The sequence below is a fragment of the Rhinatrema bivittatum genome, chromosome 3, assembly GCF_901001135.1.
Source record: "Rhinatrema bivittatum chromosome 3, aRhiBiv1.1, whole genome shotgun sequence".
Taxonomy (NCBI): domain Eukaryota; kingdom Metazoa; phylum Chordata; class Amphibia; order Gymnophiona; family Rhinatrematidae; genus Rhinatrema; species Rhinatrema bivittatum.
Genome location: NC_042617.1, coordinates 580,126,029 through 580,147,531, shown reverse-complemented (window position 1 = coordinate 580,147,531; position 21,503 = coordinate 580,126,029). Strand labels below are relative to the sequence as shown.

At 48.5% G+C, this 21,503-nt stretch overlaps 1 protein-coding gene across 1 annotated transcript in view; it reads right to left on the bottom strand.

Moving 5' to 3' along the window:
* The window catches only part of MYB (MYB proto-oncogene, transcription factor), a 59,823-nt gene extending 38,630 nt beyond the window's left edge, over positions 1 to 21,193 (bottom strand). The window contains 7 exon segments of the mRNA XM_029596613.1: positions 610 to 678; positions 1,481 to 1,721; positions 11,583 to 11,803; positions 12,135 to 12,227; positions 13,480 to 13,551; positions 17,942 to 18,059; positions 20,993 to 21,193. Coding sequence (XP_029452473.1) covers positions 610 to 678; positions 1,481 to 1,721; positions 11,583 to 11,803; positions 12,135 to 12,227; positions 13,480 to 13,551; positions 17,942 to 18,059; positions 20,993 to 21,015 — 837 coding nt within the window. The 5' untranslated portion in view covers positions 21,016 to 21,193.
* Between the last annotated feature and the right edge of the window lie 310 nt (positions 21,194 to 21,503).

The window sequence follows — 21,503 nt, the reverse complement described above, 5'->3', positions numbered from 1 at the left end:
ATATCTTCACTTCGAATGGACTTACAAAATAAGAGGTAGCCTTCTGCAAACAAGGCAAGATTACTGTCAGTAGGGATACACAAGTGGCTACCTATTGCCCACTGCGCACACACTGGTCACACTGGATGGTTTTATGCCACCGTGGACAGTTGAGCCTTTCCTGGTTTAGCAACACCACATCTACAGATCTGCAGGTCTGATTTTCGCAGATATACTGCAACAACAAGTGCAGTGAACTCCTTGCAGGCTGCAATACTTTTTTTTTAATGTAAAAAACGACCCAAAAGATAATGAACGTGACCTTGGACCATGCTGACCTCTTTTTCAGAATACAAAGTTCACACCAGCACTGAGGCAAAGACAGCACTGGCTCCTAATGTCTTTGATGGCCCCGTGTCAACTCGTAACCGAGGCCCCTGTCCCCAAATAAATGTGCCGATTTGTTTGCCGGATCAGGATCTCCCTACTTTCCAGCTAAGTTGCCTAAATCACTTAAAAGCGCCTACAAAATGGTTTTCCCAGTCACAACTTGACTACTTGCTGGTTATGGGAATGTCGCAGGTCAATCCTCTATTTGTCCTTTCCTGAAACGAGCCACAAAATATTTACCTGGACAGCTGCAGTCGCTGGCTGGGGGGCATTCACAATATTTACATGCAGTGCTACAGGATAGGGGACCTAGGAGAGGCAACAAAAGATAACGTTAGAAGGAATGCTAGAAAACTGCGGTTCAAAAGTTGATCTGGTCAGTGATCAGCGGGGATCAAAAGATCCCTTGACTGAAATAGAGCTAAAACACTCAGCCGTAGAGAGGATCAGGACCGCAGGGTATGTCTTCCTTCACCTGCTGGAGTCAGAGAAATACTGGAGGATCGCAGGGTTATCATAGGGTGCCTTAAACTTTTTTCTCTCTGACTCCACCTGCTGGAAGGGAGACACAACCCAGCAGTCTGGACTGATCCTGGAATGCATCTCCATGCCGGAGAGGTTATCCTGCGAAAGACGGCCAGATCTGAGAGCGACCCAGCAGGCACGTCAACCTCCAAGTCACCGCAATCAGAAAAGCATCTAAATGGCTTGTGTGAAACGAGGTGGTGGCCTCAGCTCTGGTGGAGTGTGCACCCGCATCCCTAAAATCAAAACGAAACGCGGGTGCCAAGTGGCACCCGTAACTGGAAAGTCCACCCCCTCTGGTGCTGCCCCCCCCCCCCCCCCTCCTCCAGTGGCAGAGCCGCTCTGTGGATGAATGGAGGACGTCAGTTTCACTCCGCGACCGATTTGGCACCTCTGGCAAGTGCTGAAATTCACTAAAATTAAAAAAAAACAAACAAAAAATCCTGCACCCTTCCCCAATAAAAAAAGGGAAGGGGTTTCATCAAACTTAACTGATCCTTTTTTGCAAAAAAAATCGAAGCCGAAACAGAAACACAAGCCTGAATAAAACATGAAGGGACCGCGCTGTACCCTGTCCCCGGCTTACGTTTTGCTGCTCGGGCACGTGATAGTAGGAGTAGTTGCCGGTGGCAGAGGGCTGGGTGGCTGGCTGGAGCTGAGAGGAGGGCGGCGTAGGGTTAAACCCTAGCAGGTGACTGTTCTTCTGAAAGCCGGTGGTGGCTGCCGCTGCGGGATGGCTGCCTTTGGAGGAGTCCTGCAGATAACCTTCCTGTTCCACCTTCCTCCGCATGGTAGAATTCCAGTGGTTCTTGATAGCGTTATCGGTTCTGCACAGAGACGTACGCACACATCAAAAAATGAAAACAAATCGTTAGGAGGAATTTTTTTCCCATTCGTAAGAGAGTTAACCTACGGAAAACAGGATAGCAGGGAGCGCTGCAAACACCTTTTCCCCAGCTTATTTGTGAAATACAGACACCGTGACGATGTCTTCTGTCTTCAGATATCTCTGTGCCCCTAAGCAATCCAAAAATGTATTTTTGATGCACATATTATTGGCCAGATGTACTAATCTTCCCCCCTGTCCTCAATGAAAGGGAGAAAAATCTTTACTATGTGTTTCTTCCAGGACATGCTCTAAAGTTACTGTCAAGTGAAAACTGCTTCTGAAGCCAAACCTGTGTTCTTCTGCTCGTTTATTTATTTATAAAATTTGTTAATTTCTTTTCGGGTTTTACAGGTGCGTTTTCCAAAGCAATGCACACATCAACTAAAACAATAAACTCAAACGTAAAAATAACATATTAAAAACAATAAACAAATCAGTCGATGTAGCCATCATTATTTGTCCCTTCCTGAAGATTTATCTACCTTCAATATCATCACTCATGCCTTTACCCTTAGGGCCAGAGTCGCTCATGACCCCCAGACAGACAAATAACGTCATCAACAGGCAGTACACAGCTGGAGCTTCGCAAGTCACTGTCACTTAGCAGTACCCAATGTATGTATGCTTATAAAAACCAATGAAATTTAACTAGTAACTCAAGCCAATCGGGTACATTGTTTTCTGTTTATTATACTATTATTTACACTGTATGTCTACTTACTGGGCATTTATGATAAGGCATCCTGCCAGAATTAGTATGGATTTCCTATGGCCCAAAAATCATGAAGCGGAAAGCGGATGTGCTACTGCCTAAGCGCTTAGCTCTGCAAACTGACTGAGTGCTGGGGAGTGGGCACCAGGAAGAGCAGTGCCTCCTATCCCGATAGATAGGAGAGCTACTGGCGTGCCTTACTGCCCCTGGGATCTGTGCTCCGAATGTAATGCACCATTGCAGCAGGCTACGCTGCTGGGTATTCTGCCCGACCGAGATTCTATTCAACAGGTGCTGATGCAGGAATGTGCTCTCAAAACCTTCTGGGAGGAAGTGCTGCAGGGTTATTTTTTTTTTCCCTTTCTTGCTTCCTCTGGATCACCACAGAGAATTGCCTAAACAGGGGAGGGTGGTGGTGGTGTGTACTGGGTATATAACTCAATGGACTGATGTCTTTCGACAGAACTCTGCGTCTGACACTCCACGCGCAGCACTGAGGTTTCCTCCAAGCTTTGTGGGTAGTGCTCTGCTGGAAATGCTTATATGCTTGTCATTCAGAGGGGCGACAATCTGCGTTACATTTCAAACCACTCAAGAACGGACCCGTACCTACTCAACAACTTGGGACCAGGAAGGCAAAGTACCTGCAGTCACTTGCCCTCTCTAGCGGAGATGATTTAGAAGCATTTAAGTAACAAACACTCTCATCAATTAGATTGCTGGGAATTAATCTGAAAATCTATTCAGACTGCAATTAGAGAGGGTAATTTTCAAAGGGACTTCTGCGGGTAAAGTAGTGCTTGGCCATTTAGAAAGCCGCACGGCCAACCAGAAAATGCTATGCATGCACACTGCATGAAGTACTTTTAAGCGTATAGGGGAAATGCATGTCAGAGGGCGGAGTCTGGGCAGGCTGTGGACTTGCGCTCATACAAAAGTAGGCAAACAAAATATCAGGTGCGACTGTGTTCACGTGGCGTCGCCGGGATAGTTTTCAAAACAGACTTGCGCTCATACGTTCGCTTTGAAAGTTGGTTTAACTATGTGCATATTTGCTAACTTGTGCACGAAGATACGAAATGACGGCATTCCCGTAGTGGGCACCGTAACAAGCGGCAGCTTTTTCACGAATGTAACTGGGCAACTGGAAGCAGCGACAACAGGCTGCCATACTCTGCCTGTCAAAGAAACCCGGAATCTTCCATCAAGGTCGGGTGGCTGTAAACATCCATATAAACCCATGCATGCATCTCTCTCTCCCTCTAAACATGCACTTTTTCTTTTCCTACAATGATATGCATTTTTATCCTACTACACAAAAGAAAAGAAGGTGGACGTGTGCATCCCCCTAATGACTTTTGGTTTTGGTGCCCTACTCATACGAAGGTTTTCAGGACACATCTGGGGGCGGGGGACATGAAGACTGCCAACAAGGGTGGGTTTTTGTTTTTTTTCAGACCCTTGCATATTTGCGGACACGTGCAAGCCTAGGTCCCTGAAAACAGGTGAACTTCTAAGTTTTATTTCTAATGGTGGCCATAATGATCCTAGAGAAAACCGTAATCTTTGGCAGATTGTGACACCTTTCGTAGGACATCCGAAAAAGGGATCAACGAGGTCTTCAAAGCTCACGTACAACATCTTTTTGTATTGGTCCTATGAAAACAGTGTCACAACCTGCAAAGAATTCAGTTTTGTGTGTGTGTGTGTTTTGGGGGGGGGTTATTATTATTAAGCTTTAACATTTACAACCAAGAATATTAAACTTGATGCAGGAAAAAAGCAATTAAACATCATAAATAAAATCCTATAAAGAAGCAAGGTATTATGTTAGTCCACAATACGGAAAAGAAAGGAAAAGAGAGAGATCCCTCAAAAGAAAAAAGAAATACAGATGATCTTAGTTATTTGGGTTATGATATTACCTTGATATGAGCCCAGTTTTATGTTCAATAAAATGTAAAAAAAAAGTACATAGTTGGGATTTTATAAGTGCAATGAATTATTATTGTTGTGGGAATGTACTGGTAAGGGTGCAAAACAAAAAAAACCACAAACACAAAGGTGCCACAGGTGATCCAGGACCGTGCTGAATACACACAACTACGCACACATCCAACTTCTTTAGAGCCCAATTTTCATAGTGACAATGGCACACATGTTCAACTTTCCAAACTGTCCACAGTACACCATTTGCACATGTAGGTTATAACGAGGCATGCATAGCACAGAATTAAATGCAAAGGCAAATATTTTATAGAGTATGTGCACACTCCACTTCTGAAAATACCAGTTCTCCGATGCCTCCACCAGTTCACCCAGATCTCCCACCCAAAAACCACAGACATAAAACAAGCGCGATTCCAATTACAAATGTCTGGTAATACACACCCCTATAATGCTTACAAAATGGTAACTTGTGCATGAACCTCAAAATCCTGTCCCAGAATGCACCTAAACTGTCCCTTTTTTTCCCTTTAGCATTTACATGACACTGATAAAAACGCATATACTTCGAATGTTTGTAAAATATTACTTACGTGTCCACATACAACTTACACACACAAGTTCCAATTTTACACGCGTACATTTTTTGAAAATTCACCCTTTAATGTCTATTTTGTACCAGCAGACCATAAAACTGACCGCGATTCCAGGCCACAAAAATACAAAAGATGCAATATACCCCGTCAGCATGCCTCACAATAAGCATCACTTAGGCCTACATTCTTTTATTTTTCATCCAGCAATTTCCTTTTGTTCCTTTGGGCTTCCAGCTCAGTCAGAACTAGGGCGGAGATCCTGGCACCATAAGCCTTCATTCACAAACTACCCCCGTTTCTCTTTCCCGGCATACTTAGTCTGGCCACTGCAGCGATGGCCCTGGCACAGAATTCATGCACCAGGGATCTTTCTGGAATCCTGGAACCACTTGAGTGATGACTGCCCAAGTTCTATTTTCATAGTGGCTGGGGGGGTCAACAAAACATTTCTGCTGAGAGCAAGGTTTGTAAAAATGGGCTTCATCTTTCAAAGGGAGAGGGAGCCCAAGAAGCACTTTACAAGTCTCTCTTTTTCAAAAAGGAAAATTGGTTCTTGCCTGCTAATTTTCATTCCTGTAGTACCACAGATCAGTCCAGACTCCTGGATGCCTCCCGCCCCCTGCCACCAGATGGAGACAGAGAAAGTTTCACTGTCACTGTACATAACCCAGTGCGTCACCTGCAGTCCCTCAGTACTGACCTGTACCCAAGCCAAGATAACGGCAACAACCATAAATTTCTAAGCAACCTCCTAAGCAAACTCGCTCCCCTCCAACAAACCGGAAGAAGGTGAAGTTGCCCAAAAAAACAACCGAAAACTAATTTCCCAAATTCAACATAAGCGATCAGCATGGAAAACCTCCAATAACTCCGCACTATATACAAAGCAACAGTACAAGTGGTAGACTCTCCAATGGACAGGTCTCTGGACTGATCTGTGGTACTACAGGAATGAAAATTAGCAGGTAAGAACCAATTTTTCTTTCCCTGTACATACCCAGATCAGTCCAGACTCCTGGGATGTACCTAAGCTCTCCTTAACTTGGGTGGGACGTGGAGAGTTCTGCTCAAAGAACACTCATTAAAGCTCATGGAAGCCGGAACCCCGACATCCAAACGATAATGCCTAGCAAAAGTGGGCAATGACTTCCCAGTAGTCACGCAGCAAATTTCATGTGGAGACATCTGATGTGACTCAGCACAGGAAGTCGCCTGAGAACGTGTCAAGTTTGCCCCTAAACCCTCCAGCAGCGAGCACTCTTTAGAAACGTAAGTCGACTCGATCACTTTCTTCAGCCACCGCACAACTGTAGCCTTAGACAACTTAGTTCCTTTCTCTGGACCACTCCACAGTACGAAGAGATGATACGATCTACAAAGAGGAGATGCAATCTGTATAAATCATAAGTGAATTTAGATACATCAATAATACAGCATGCCTTCAACCTAAGAGCCTAAGCTTCCCTACATGAGGTGTAGAGGAATCCAAAACCACAACAGCTGGAAACTCTACTGTCTAACTAAGATGGAATGCCGAGACTACCTTAGGCAGAAAAGAAGGTACCATGCATAAATATACTCCCAAATAAGACATCTGTAGGAAGGGATTTCAACATGACAGCACCTGGAGCTTCAAAATTCTTCTGGCTGAACAAACAGCCACCAAGAAAAAAACACTTTAAGAGTCAAGACTTTAATTGTAGCTCTCTTTAGTGGTTCAAACAAAGCCTCACACAATCCTCTAAGGATTAGATTCAGATTCCAAGATGGACAAATGTTCTGCACCTGAGGACGCAAGTTCTTAGCTCCCTGAAGAAACCATAGAACATCCAGATATGCGGACAGATGATACCCTTGCACCTTACCCCAAAGTCGCTACCTCCACTCTCAAAGAGTTAAAGGCCAATCCCTTGACCAAAACCTCTCTGTAGAAAATGCCAAAATATGCAACACCATAGCCTGAACAGACTGAGGCTGCATTCCGTCAACAGCAGACCAGGACTTGAAGATCCTCCAAATCTGCACAAACGTCAAGGATGTAGAAAGTGTAAATAACCACTTTGGAATATCCCCCCCATCTCAGTTGTCTCCTCTCAGAAGCGAAGCCATAAGACAGAAGTGAGCCGCCTGACCCAAAAATATTGGGCCCTGGTGGAAAACAGTCGACCGATGTCCGAACTTCAGGGGACCATCTATGGTCATGTAGATCAGATCTGGAAAGAATGGTCGATGTAGCCGCATTGGAGCTCCCAGGATCATATTGCCTGGATGTTTCTCTATCTGCCGCAATGCTTTGTCCACCAGAGGCCACGGGAGGAAAGACAAAGATGAATCCCTCAAGTCCATGGCAGCACCAGAGCACCAGTTCTTTTGGTTTGTGTTCTGTTCAGCAGCTGTAAAACACGACACCTTAGTATTCTCTTTGGTGGGGATATCCTCATCTTCCGTGAATGAGACATCGCTGCCCCTGACAGCTCCCATTTCCTGGGGTCTATCTTTCTCCGACTGATAAAATCTGCCTAAGCATAGTTCATTCCGGTGATGTGAGACACTGCCAGCCACTCCAAGTGCTGTTATGCCCAGAGAATCAACTCCTGGGCCTCTCGAGCCGCTGCCTGACGGTTGATGTAGTCCACCGTCATAAGAACATAAGAACATGCCATACTGGGTCAGACCAAGTGTCCATCAAGCCCAGCATCCTGTTTCCAACAGTGGCCAATCCAGGCCATAAGAACCTGGCAAGGATCCATACTGGATGGCTGCGTAATCTTGGCAGACAGGCAAGCAACGCGAAGTGCACCTCCCGTTTCGACCACTGGCCCTGAACTAACTGATCTTGCTACAACACCCTCCCATCCAGAGAGGCTTGCATCAGTGGTGATAATTACCCAATTCAGAATCTCCAATTCCACACCACACTCAAGATTGGTGAGAACAAGCACCATGAAAGACTATCCCTGACTTCCCCCCTAACGAACAAGGAATTCCATTAATGGATTCCAGTGTGAGAAGAGTCCCCTGCAGAGGCCGCATACGTGTGAACGCCCAATGCATTAATTCCAATGTCGATGCCATAGAACCCAGACCTGTAAATAGTCCCAGACCCTGGGCACCGAAAGCTCTAGCAGAAGCCTAATCTGACTCTGCAATTTCAGCAATCTCTCTCAGTGAGAAACACTCTCTCTCCGCCAATGTGTTGAGCTGAGCTCCCAGATACTCCGAAGTTTGTAAGAGGATTACATGGCTTGCTGCTAGGTTCACCACCTATCCTAGAGACTTGAAGTGCCTCGTACTGATTATTGACAGAGGTCATTTGATTTTGCATGAATAAGCCAAGTCATCCAGATACGGATACACCAACACAGCCTACGTTTGCAAAGCAGCTGTCCCCACCACCCTCACCTTGGTGACGGTACGTGGAGCTATCACCAGCTGAAGGGAAGGGCTCAAAAACAAAAATGTTCCCTTACAACTATGAACCTCAGGAATGTCTGGTGCTCCGGCCTGATGGCTTATGTGCAGATTTGTCTCTATCAAGGCGAGAGATGCCAAGACCTCTGCCTTGTGTACTGCCTCTATGACGGACCTCAGAGTTTCCATGTGGAAAACGGGGAACCTTGGGAGTTGCATTTACCTTCTTTAAATCCAATATCTCTTGAACTGGATACAGGGGGGAAAAGAAACAGGATGCTTAACTTAAAATTTGCCTCCAGCCACACTAAGCATGTTCAGGGTCTGAGCCAACAATATCAGCAAGACATCTCTGTGGAAAAAAAAAAATCTTGAGCAGAGTCCAAACGGCTTTCAATAATATACAATTTCTCCGTCTTCTAGAAGTGAGAAAGCCAATTCCCCATCCGACTCCTCCAATGTCTCATGATCCACACCTCCTTGAACATTACCAGGTACAGGCTCCCTGTGGCATTTGCCCACTGTGACTGACAAATGGAAGGCCCAAGCACGTGATCCTTACATAGTACGGTTGCTTTGCCTTCGCTGGGCCCCCCTGCAGAAAGGTCCGCAGGCCCTGGAAACATCCCTCCCAGGAGGAGGAGGAAGATGGATCTATACCAGAGTCCATAGGCCCAACCTTGCTCTCTCGAGGAAGCTTCTGTCCTCAGGAACAAGGGAGGAGAACTGACCATTGCCTCGCCTCCCCCTCCACACCCCCTCCAGAGACACCATAGGCCAAGGGGATGTGCCAACATGGACAAAAGCTATAGTAGTCAAATCACTTTGAGCATCTAAATAGCACTTATACAGAGAGTGAGGACTAAACTGCTACCAGGAGGCACGCCTCACAGACAGCAAGGCGCTTGGACCAGTTTGTCCCTGACGTCTAGCTCTCCTGAACTTTGGCTCTAAGCAGCCTCCTGTGCACACACCAATGTACCTGGGTGTACACGCAAAAGCCTCCAGGATGCACGCAAATACGCACTCAAGACTAGGTCGCGGTCATACGCTCACAAGTACATGTGCAAATAAGCGCATGTGTGGGTCATAAGCGCACAAGCAGCTGCGCAAATACGCGCTCAGGTTTAGGTTGCAGTCTTATGCGCACAAGTACCTGCACAGATACGTGCCCCAGTCTAGGCCGCGGCCTCACGCGCACAAGTACCTGCGTAAACACGTTCTCAAGTACCTGCGCAAATAGGCGCTCATGTCTAGGTCACAGATGTACACACTCAAATCTAGGCCACGACCTTACATGCACAAGTCCAAGCACCTGCAGCCTCCACGTGGTGAGAATGAGCGCACGTGCCTATGCACGGGAGAAAAGAATTGCTGCAGAGGCCTACCACACAGCTAGCTAAGTAAAGCCTCCCTGCACCTTCAGTGCGTTTAGGCCCAGATCCGTTTAACATCCAGCACCAAGAGTCATCGGCCTGAAGAGCTTCTCAACAGCTCAGGCCTCTTGACTGGCCGAGAATCCATGGAGACTGGGGGTCAAGAGCCAGCATCTCGCTAAACACGCTTTGCGCATAAGCAAATTAAAACCGGCAGAAGACCACTACCAGAACCAGAGACTCCTCTCCTCTGTGCAAGTGCCTCTCCGCCCTTCTGCAGGACAGGGAACTGCCGGCAGTAGCTGAGGCGGGGATTCCCTTGCCTTTCCTACCAACCCTGCTAGGGAATAAAAAATGGCCGCCGTTTCCGCGCCGACGGGGGAAACCTCAGTGCTAGACCCTGGCATCCGTGAGGCTTGCGGTACCGGTGTGGTTATGCTTGATGCAGACCCCCCCCCGAATGCCTTTGCTGCATGCACACGCTGTTCCTCCCCCCACCCGTGGCACCGCCAGCACCTCAATCTGGTGCACAGTTCCTCCGTGCCACGGTGCCAACACCCGGTCTCCTTCGCAGGCAGAGAAGCTGCTGGAAAACCCCATCGCTGAGCTCCCTGAGCTGCTAAGGCAGCTTCCCCCCTGCAACCTCGCCGCTGCACAGATTCCTATATCCAGTTCCTTGTTCTTTTTTTTTTTTTACTCTCTGAGAACAAATAAAGTTACATAGAAACCAATACTTTCTTTTGGTGCAGAGGTTCAGGTTCCAGGAGCGCAGGCTGCATGGCAGATCAGGAGAGAACCAGACTTAACAACCCCTGCTCCCTAGAATGGAACAGAGAGCTGCCAGCAGGAAAAAGAAAATCAGCCAAATTTAAAAAGGGAACGACTAAAAGAAAAACAGCCGCACTGAGCCTGTAGCTGCCTCGTGGAGGGGAGGCATCTGGACCACCAGATATACACCAGATCCCCGGGAGAAGAAAGGAGCGAGCATACAAAAGGGTCACCAACCCCAGCTCCTCCACCTTGAGCAGACAGAGAAGGAGCCATTAGAACCCCAAAACCCCCCTGGGAGGAAGGCTCATACATCCAAAACAGTCTCCTGACTGCAGAACTGCAGGTTTTGCACCATCTACCACCTGCTGGAGGCAGAGACATACTGAGGGACTGCAGGTGGCGCACTGGGTTATGTACAGGGTCAGCGAGAATCTCTCTGTCTCCATCTGCTGGCAGGGAGGCAAAACCCAGGAGTCTGGACCGATCTGGGTACGTACAGGGAATTATAAATGCTCCCTTAAAAATATATTATAATTATACATCTATACATACATTTATGTATGTATCTGTATATATGTATGCAATTCTGTATGCATTTCAAGCAGGTAGAAGTGTGTTTAGGTGCGTAAAGCAATCTTCTGAACGTTACCCAGTCTCTGTGTGCATAAATGCACGGGTGATATTTTGAAGCTGCCTGGACTTTTACCTGCTGGGAGAAGCGTACGTACGCCCCCACTGCACACGTATGTCTATCTAGAGGTATGTGCGCAGTATAACAGCATGCTGCAAGCCACTGAAAACAGGGGGGGAGGTGAGGCCAGGGAATGTGCACCCCCTCTCCCCTGGCATTTTTGATAAGGCCATCCCCCCCCCCCAGGAGAAAAAAGGAATCACTTCAAGGTGTTAACTGTGCCTGAAAATACTCTTCTGACTCTTGCACGCTCCTCCACTTCCTGCCCCCTGAAGGAACCCACGCCCGGCATTACCTTCCAGGCAGCAGCTTGGCAATCTCCGCCCATCTGTTCCCCAGCCGCTTGTGAGCTTGGTAAATAATTCTGTCCTCCTCTTCCGTCCAGGAGGTTTTCTTCACCTCGGGGTTCAGGTGGTTGTGCCACCTCTCCCGGCACTGCTTGCCGATCCTGCCTTTCAGGTGCTTGGCGATCACGGACCATCGCTTGGGGCCGTACTTCTGCACCAGTTCTATCACCTTCCAGCAAAAAAAAAAAATACATGGGAATACGTCGGCACGTCTGCGTGTCACCCAGCACACCCAGGTTCACCACACAAGCCGGCCATACGACCCTTCTAGATCCTGGTGGTCATTTGGTCACCCACCCGCTGCGGAAACGTAAGGACCACAGCCAGCCTTCATGGCGGTCACTGGAGCTCTGCCACGCACAGGTTAGGTCTGGCTACAAGAAGGCGCTTGCCTTCACCCCCCCCAAAACAGCTGGAGAGGGGGGTTGGAAACCCGCTGCAGAGAGGACACGTAGCTGCCTGTTCGGCTGTATAAACAAGGGCTGGAGATGTTCTCTTACCCGTTGGTCTTCTTCTTTGGTCCAGGGGCCCTTGATGAGCTCAGGATTCAGCACCTTCTGCCACCGATGCTGGCACTGTACGTCAGTCCGGTTCTGGCCAAGAGAAAGCAAAGGAGAAATTGCAAAGGAACCCGCTTGTTATTATTATTTTTTTCATTTAAAAAGAAGGCGTGTGGGGGGGGCGTGCGGTGCCTCGTGTGCCTTTTTGATAGTAAGCACAGCCCAACCTGGCCCCCAATTCGTTTTGAAAGGTGATACAATGGGGGACGCTCTCTCGCAACTTGCTGTTTCTTTTTTTTTAATACAATCACTGCTGCAATCTGTCAAAATACGTACTGACGTCCGACACGGCAACACACAATTCCCCTCGATGAATGGATGGGGATTCCTATTTTACGATGGTGTGGAGCATCCCACTCTACCGCAAATTACAAAAAAATGCCAAAGTTACACCCGTCGCACCCGAGTCGGGCAAGGAGGGTAAGAAAGCTACAGAAAATCAAACGTAACCGGACTGGAAAGGGAGGGGAAGTGTGCCGGATGTAGAATTAAAAAGGGATCTTGCACGCTTCTGCTACCCAGGAGGGCGAAGTGCAACAGAGGAAGAGCACAAAAGCCGTCGTGGATAAGGAGCAGCATCCCACAAGTGGCTGGTAACTGGGATTATGTAATTGGCACTGTGGATAGGAATGACTGGGCAAAAAATGGATGGGACGGTTGGTCTTTTTCTGCCATCCTCTACTATGTTACTGCGTAACCTAAACGCATTTGCTATGGGGCTACAGACTATCCCCATCAAGACAACGCTCTTAATTTCCATTATCATCATAAAAATTCAGGGTTTGTTTTTTTTTTGGGAGTGGGGCGTTGCAGTACAAGCATTCAATTTATTTTTCCTGTCTCCCTTCTCTCTACCGTAGCGGCAGAAGAGGATGGATTAAAAAGATGTCACTTTTATATCCATTAGCCTCTCGCTTTTTTTTTTTTTCTCACCTCGGTCACCTCTTCCTCTACATTCGAGCTCCCAGCCCAAGCCGCATCAGCCTAACCCATTTATGAAAGGGGTGCAGAGGTGGGGGAAGCGAGCTTAAGCACCCACGGGCTTTCACTCAGGGATGCAAGGGGCTTTCTCCAATGAGTCTGCCTTCATCCTTCCATAACCACAGTTACTGTCCACAGTAAAATGTCACGGAGCCCCCTCAGAATCTGCTAACCTGACCCCCAATGATTAACATCTCTGCGGCCCAGTGACTGGGGGTTTAGGAGGCTGTGACGCCCCCTTCCACTTTCTAATCAGAGAAGGACCCATCATATAAAAGCAGAAACAGAAACGATTCCCACTTACCGGCAAGAAGCTGGCAATAACTTTCCAGTCTTCCGTGCCATTCTGCTCCACCAGTCTCTTTAACTTCTCATCCTGCGATACAGAGGGGAGGGGGGAAAAAAACCAAAACAAAACAAACACCATCAGAGCAGTGCTGAGAGCCAGGCTGGCAGGACGCTTGCATGCGAGGCGGACCACACCAGGCATGCCTTCCGAGACACCAAACGTTTGGACACCAAACGTTTGCACCAAGCAGAAAAGGGAAAAAAAAACCCCACATTCTGCTTTTCCTCCTATTAGTGACAGTGGCTTTCTGCACGCTTACTGTCGGCAGGGTCTTCAGTAAAACTGTACAGGAAGCAAGCTCAGTGCAGGTTTTTCAAACAGCCAAAAAAAAAAAAACGTATGGCACACACTTGTTGGCTCCGTCAGGCTGAGCAGCATGGCTGGAAGTTTGGTAGCTGGCCCTTGGGGAAACGTACTGAGCCCCAGGGCAAACCAGGAGCACGGCGTTTCACAACACCCTCAAAGCTGCAGAACACAAACAGGAGACGGCCCAGCAGCCCATACACTACTTTAAACTATGTATATTCTCAGAGATGCAGCTCCACCAGCATTTTGCCTCTCTGATTATGAATTATTGCTTACCTAGTAAGCAAAACTGAATGGAGCCCCTGCTCACCTTGGCTGTTGAACCAAACAAAAAAAAAAAAAAAAAAAATATATATATATATATATATCTCTCTATCTACTAGATAAATGAAGCTTGACCGACGTGCCGCAAATGCGCAGTAGAGAGCAACTTTACCACGCATGCGCGGGCAGCACGTTGGTCAGAGCTTGCCTGTAACAAAGATGGCGCGGCGAGGAGCAGTAGCGGCGGCAATGGCAAGGAGCAGTAGCACTGGCGGCGAGGAGCAGTAGCGGCGGCGCGCGAGGGAGGGACCTCCCCCGGAGATCTTCCGTCTGCGCTATCCGTAGGGGCTGTGAATGAGCTGAGAGAGGGGGAGTGACCGAGGGGAGGGAGGAGAGAGTGACTGAGGTGAGGAGGGAGGGGGCGAGGAGAGAGTGAGGGGGGAGGGGGAAGAGAGTGAGGGGAGGTGGGAGGGGAGAACGAGGGGTAAGGAAATGGACTGAAAAAAAAATGTTAATGTAGCCCGTTGTTACGGGCTTAACGGCGAGTATATACATATTCCAAGCATTGGGAAGCAGGCAAGAGAGGCAAGGCAGCCATCAGTTTGTGTTAAATTATGAAAATCTTAACCTGAAAGAATAGTGGGGAAAGAAGCATGGGCCATGGAAGGCCCTGCTAGCAGGGTTACAAAACTAGCTGGGGGGGGGGGGGGGTTTGTTTCCCTTGATAAAAATTATAAAACAATATTGGGATCCCCGTCCCCCAAAAAAGCAAAATAATCCCCAAAACAAACATTTGTAGGCAGTTAGTTCAAGATGTAGCCAATCGGATGGAGACTGGCTATTTTCCTTAACTACTTATTTCCTTCTGTCACATCCCTTTGCTTTCTCTGTCAGGATTTTCTCTGAAATGTCCGGCTCGGGTTCACGGCTGCGGGCGCTGGTTGCTAGGTAACAGCTCTCCCTTGGCCTTGTTGTTTTGCCCCTCGTTGCCAGAGCAACCGCCAGCTCAGTTCCCCGCGAGCCACCGTTCGGGGCTCCCTCGCGGCACACGGGACCTTATACTCAGACTGCAGGGAAAACCCTTAGCCTTCAAAATGAGGGAAAATTTTAAAACGTAGGGGGGGTTTTTTTGTTTTTTTTTTTTACACTTGCTGCCGAACATTTGGCATCATCGGCATCTGTGCAAAAAACTCAATTTATATTGTGAATTCATAAATATGAAATGTGTATTGGGGGGGAGGGGAAGGCAAAACGGCCAGCACGATGGTAGAAAGGTTTGCCGTTTAGGAGGTAAGGATCTCACTCCTGCACGCTAGGAGAGCCATGTTCTGGGTGATGTGGGAGGGGAGGGGGGCAGCGCCGTCACAGACCGGGGAGGGAGGTTTCTCCCATCTTACTCGGGCGACACGTGCTGGCTTGGCGGAAGCAAAACAAGAGCCGGAGGTCCCCAGGGAGCCTCTGCTGCGTGCGACAACTGAGTGGGGGGATCCCTCGGGCAAGCCCCCGCTGCACAGGTCCTAGGAAGCAGGACATGCAGACGAAGGAGAGGGGGGGGGGGGGGGGGGGGGGGGGAAGGGGGGGGGGGGGGGGGGGGGGAAAGTGGCGGCGGCAAGGTGAAGGAAAAAAATCAAAGCAGCTACCCATAACGATCCGAGGGTGTGCGCCTGTCCCGAGTAAGAGGGAGGGCGGGCGGGCATCTCTAGTAACGGGGGGAAAGCACGGCAAACCGGGGAGCAAAAACATAAACTTACTTTCTGTTGTGGGATGCAAAAAGCATCTTTTAAAAGCTAATAGTCGAAAATTCACAACATAGATAATTCATGCTGTCAAACAATCTTCTAACATTTTGTTTGTAGTGTTATAAAATAAGAAGGTGAGGAATGAATGCAGGTTAGAGCAAGGGTACAGGGAACACTATCAATAGGATAAGCTTTGTCATTTTGAAAAGCAGATGCTCACTTACGTGGTAGATAAGGACTGCTTAGCCCACCAAGTCAGCCCAGCTGTCCCTGCTAATGCTACATTAGCTCTGGTGCTCATCTTTCCTTGTCCTTACCTCTTTGCACTAAGGAATCACCCAGGTGCCAGCTGCACACACTTGACCACCTGCAGGAGTCTGCACCATATTCTTCTGGCCAAATCTGACATATTTGACATGGATCTAACCATGCAAGAGGCCCTAACACTTTACCGTTGCGTAGCCTCTCTTACGCTATATAAATGAACCGGTTTACCACCATCCTAATGTTCGTGACAAATACTTCCCAGGTCCACCTGCTTTACATCCAAACTCACAAAAAACAATCGCCGCCGTTTAATGCCAGATGTCGGGTAATGTGGTTTTTGCCTTGCTTTCGGCCATTATCGCGGCCGAGGACCCGGAAGGGCTTCACCGATACCCTACCCACTCCCGGCCTCTGCTGCAACACTCGCCCACGTCGGCGGGCGAACCTGCTGGCCAGTCACCACCGCCACCGCTGCTCATCAGCCCAGGACGGTGGGAGAACCAACGTGGAGGAAGAAAAGCTGATACTGATAAGCTTCTGCAACCGGCTGCTGGGACATATCCTTGACACTAGTGTGGGAAGCAGGAACTGGGCAGATCGAATAAGGCAATTGATCTTTTTCTACCATCATCTACTGTCGGATAGATACTGTAAAACCGCGGGAGAGCGGACGAATGCCCGCTCTCCCGGCGCACGCACCGGCCCTTCGCCAGTGCGAGCGATCCAGTATTTAAATGAGGCGACGCGGTGCAAACGGGGAAAAGGAGGCGCTAGGAACACTAGCGCGTCCCTAGCGCCTCCTTTTTGTCAGGAGCGGCGGCTGTCAGCGGGTTTGACAGCCGACGCTCAATTTTGCCGGCGTCGGTTCTCGAGCCCGCTGACAGCCACGGGCTCGGAAACCGGACGCCGGCAAAATTGAGCGTCCGGTTTTCGGCCCGACAGTCGCGGGCCGAATTCAATTTTTTTTTTTTTTTTACTTTTGGGGACCTCCGACTTAATATCGCCATGATATTAAGTCGGAGGGTGCACAGAAAAGCAGTTTTTACTGCTTTTCTGTGCACTTTCCTGGCGCCGGAAGAAATTAGCGCCGACCTTTGGGTCGGCGCTAATTTCTTAGAGTAAAATGTGCGGCTTGGCTGCACATTTTACTTACTGGATCCCGCGCGCATACCTAATAGGGCCATCAACATGCATTTGCATGTTGAGGGCGCTATTAGGTGCCGCGGGTGGGCCGCGTGTTTTCCTCCCCTTACTGAATAAGGGGTTAGGGAAAACACGCGTCCAGAGCAGGCTGACAGTGCGCTCCGACGGAGCACACTTTACTGTATCGACCTGTGTGTTATTAAGAACCTGCCCACGAGACACATCCTGCCCCTGCAGTCATGGAAGGCCATGCCACGACTGACTATATAATAAAATGGGGAATATTAAGAGGCCTGGCATGATGGCTCCCCGATGATAGCCAGAACAATGAACAAGTAAAAAACAAAGAATTGCAAGAGGAGTTTTGTTTTGTGTTTTTTTTTAAACACCTCTGGGGAGTCTCAGTTATGTATCACAATAAGTCATGAAAACTCCTCCCCTTCTTGCTTAGCAACCAACCCAAACAAGAGAGGCCGGGCAGGACGGCAGAAGCTAATGCAACTTCTGGTACTGCATGGCTGCCTCCCAGCAGGAGGAGCATGCGCCTCTGCCAGTGCAAAACGGGACATTGCAGAGGTTACGTTTCTACCACGTAGGGAAAGAAGTGGATTATCCTGACTGAAGGTTAATCTCCAAGATGCACATAGATTTGTTTTACATTTGCAAAGTAAAAAAATAAATAAAGCCGTGTGCCTCACCTCTTCACGTGTCCATCTCGTCTTCCCTAAATGGCGTTTCCCGGCCTTAGAAAGCAGGCCATCATAGTCATGGTCATACATCTCAATTTCATCATCCTCATCATCACTGCTGTATATACTGTGAGAAGAGCAAGCAGGGAGACAACAGGAGCAAACATGAGCACTGCCAACTATTGAGTTACAAAGCATACAAATAAAAAAAAAAAAATAACCCTAATCTTTACAAAGACAAAATCTTTGAAAACTTGCACAACAAGCTTTTGCTCTGCATATTTTGCTCTGATATTCCGAACTGGTTCTACTGTTTTTGGTATCCACAGATACAAGTGAAAGGGCTGGCGACCTGATTATGAATCTGCAAGTTTAGACCTGCTCATACTGTTAGATCAGTGGTGAGTTACACACTTGGCAACTTTTCCACAAGTGCAGATTTAATAGAAACTGCAAAGTCCGGGGCTAACACAAACATGGTCTGGAGATTGTGTGTCTTTTACACATGTGTATGTTTAAAAAAAAAAAATAAAATTTATATATATATACATACATACATCTTAACTTGTGAGATACTCAATCAAGTATGTATCTGTGCATTCAAACAAGCCAGTTTCATACTCCATGGAAAATAATCTTTGTTCTGTCCCCTCTCCTTCAATTTAAAATAATAAAAATCAACAGCTTGTTTACTCTTTTAGGGCAGAAAAATGAGAACTTTCTAAAGGCTTAAGTTTTTCATAACTAATTTTCAACCAAGGCCATCAGGTGATCACATTCTCTGTTTTGTAAATAAACACCAGTACCAAACACACCCAACAATCCATGGTCAAGCAGACAACCTAAGGTTTGCACAGTAGCAAAGAGAAAAGTCTATTAAACCACTTTGTGCTGTGCTAAAAATTGTGCGTTTGTGCTTATTTAAATACAATAAAACTCCTCACTGCCTTCGACAGTGCATTTCAAATACTCCCGCTGATGCTATTCACCCAAATTCATGACTAAGGGATTTCCCCAGAGACGACAATATGTTAATAAAGGAACATCCCACTGTTCCTCACACAGCATTTAAAGTTGTGCTGGCAGCAAAAACGTATTGTAACTATATCTTTCTTTTATTTGAAGATATTTTTGCACTGTTTAAAATGTTATCTGATAATCTGTAAAATCTTAAACTTAGCTTTCAACCTGAGTTTTCTTCCTTTTTTATGGACATTATTTTAAAAAGATGTTTCCCCTATAGGTCAAGGGTGGGGAAAAGTCTTCTTTTTTTTTTTTTTTTTTAATTTTAAATAAGGCCCTACATATCTGTTTTCATCTAAACAGCTTCGAGATACATAAGCTATCCTTTCTGAAACTTCACCAAGAAGAAGGCTACAGATTGCAGCTGTGACCGTTTGGAGACTGATGACAGTAAGCGAAACTTGGGGCTGCTGAACTCATAAAAAAAACGACCGAATCTGTTAATAATACAGCCTTGGGTCTCCTGGCCGGCAGGCTGGCTCATTCTGAAATGCACATGGCTTGCACGTAGCATCCAGCGCAACGTTTGAATCTCTCGACAAGCTGCAAGGGTTCATAAAAGTGTGTGCTCTGCCGCACAAAATCCAGCCTTGTCACGCTGTGCGGTTAAGGTTTACGGCCATAAACGCTGCACTTAATTCAGAAGGAAACTAAATTATGCAACTGGTAGTAGAAAGCGAGGGTGGGGAGAAGACTGTGTTACTATCAATCAAGAAAAAAAATGGATGGGGGGGGGGGGGGAGCAGGAAAACACCTTGGGCAGTCAGATTGATCCCCACTTGCTACACCTAGTCCTACACCTTTACCTCCTGAAGGCAAACTAAAATGTGATGGAAGTGCCTGCCCCACGCTGCCTGGGCCAGGGCTGCAAGCTCTGAGCTCTAACTTAGGTGCCAGAAACGGGACCCGCACTTGCATTTTCACGTCTTGAGGGCATCACTTTCCCAATAACTAAAACAGACCCAGAGTCTCTGATCTAGGCCCTGGCAGGGCGACCCTTTGCCCCCGGAGTTCAAGGTGACCAGTCAGAGACAGATTCACTTTCCCTCTGGCTGCCTGCTGCGGGCAGACAGGAGCGCAGTATCCGACCTGTGCCCCGAGTCCGTCCCCCCCCCCCCCACCCAGGAGCAGGCGGGTGGACGTGCAGCCCTCCTCCTGGCACACACCGTGCTCGAGGGGGAAAGTCCCTGGAAGAGCCCCCCCCCCCCTACGACAGGTGCCTAAAGCGAAAGGAAAGAGAGAAGAAGGGGGGGGGGGGGAGAGAAGGCACGTGTCGGGGCAGAGCAGGGCTCCGGCTCTGGAAACAAGCCCCCAACGCCAGCGGAGCCATGCACAGCCCTTCCCTTACAAACAGATCTCCCGGGGGATCCGAGATGCAAGGGGCGCAGGGACGGCACGGCGTCCGCGCGCCCCCTCCCCCGGGAAAGCTGCAGATCGCGCGCCGGGGAGCAAGCGTGAGATCCAGCGCCACGAGCTTTTCCATGCCCTCCTTCCCGGCCCGCGCCTGTCACCCGACGAGCGAATGAATGAATGAGCTAGCCCGCAAGTCCCCCCGACGAGCCCGACGTGTTAGCGGCTGTGCCATCTATCGAGCTGCCATATGCTCAGCTAACTCCGGTGCAAACTCTGCTCTTACTGCCTGCAACGATTCTATAAGACCTGCCCTCTCAGATCACCCAAACCAAACAAAAAAAAAAAAAAAAAAAAGGTAGCAAGTAGCTCAATGCTTTACTAATACGGACTGCTTCCTCCCCGAGCAAGAACGAAAAAGTTTAAGAGAGCAGGCTCGAGTTCTTTCCACGACCCGTCAAGTTTCTCCTCCACCTGCACTTTCTCCCTCAGCAAAGGGAAGGTGCTCCCGCCAGATCGCTGTCAAATGACAACAGTTCACGGCGCTGACAGCCCACAAGCGCACGGTCAGACTAAAGTGGACCGTTCGGTCATCCGGGAAGAAAGCGTGCAACCTTCTTCATATGGGAGCGCAGGTGGAGAGAGGAAGGATCCGGGCATGCTTCTTCTTTTTTTTTTTTTTTTTACCTGTGCCTCGGTCGCCGGGCCATCCTGGGAGGAGGAGGAGGAGCAGCAGAGGCAGGAGGAGGAGGAGGAGGCAGCCTGCAGAGTGCTCCACCGCCGCCACCACCAGAATGAAGTCCAGCAAGGGAGTGAGGAGGGGAAAAAAAGGGAGGAGGAGGAGAAGGAGGAGGCAACAGGTTGCGGTGAGAGGAGTAAACTCTTTTACTCTAAACAAAGATTCCATCAAACAAAGGGCTCGCGGGCACGCCCCCTCCCGCCAAATGTGGCGCGCGAGTCCAGCGCATGCGCGCCCGGCTCCTCGGTCCCCCCCACCTCCCAGTGCCTGGTCACTAGTGCTGGGCTTTCCGGAGTGCGGGAGAAGGCGCCTTTTCCTGCTCAAACCCCGCTCCGGGACTTGGGGAGGGGAGGGGGAGACGGCTGTACGCCTCGCGGGCATTGCATGCGAAGAATGCGTACACACACACACACACCTGCACGAGTATATATGTTCGCTATTTGGTTTCAAATGAAGACA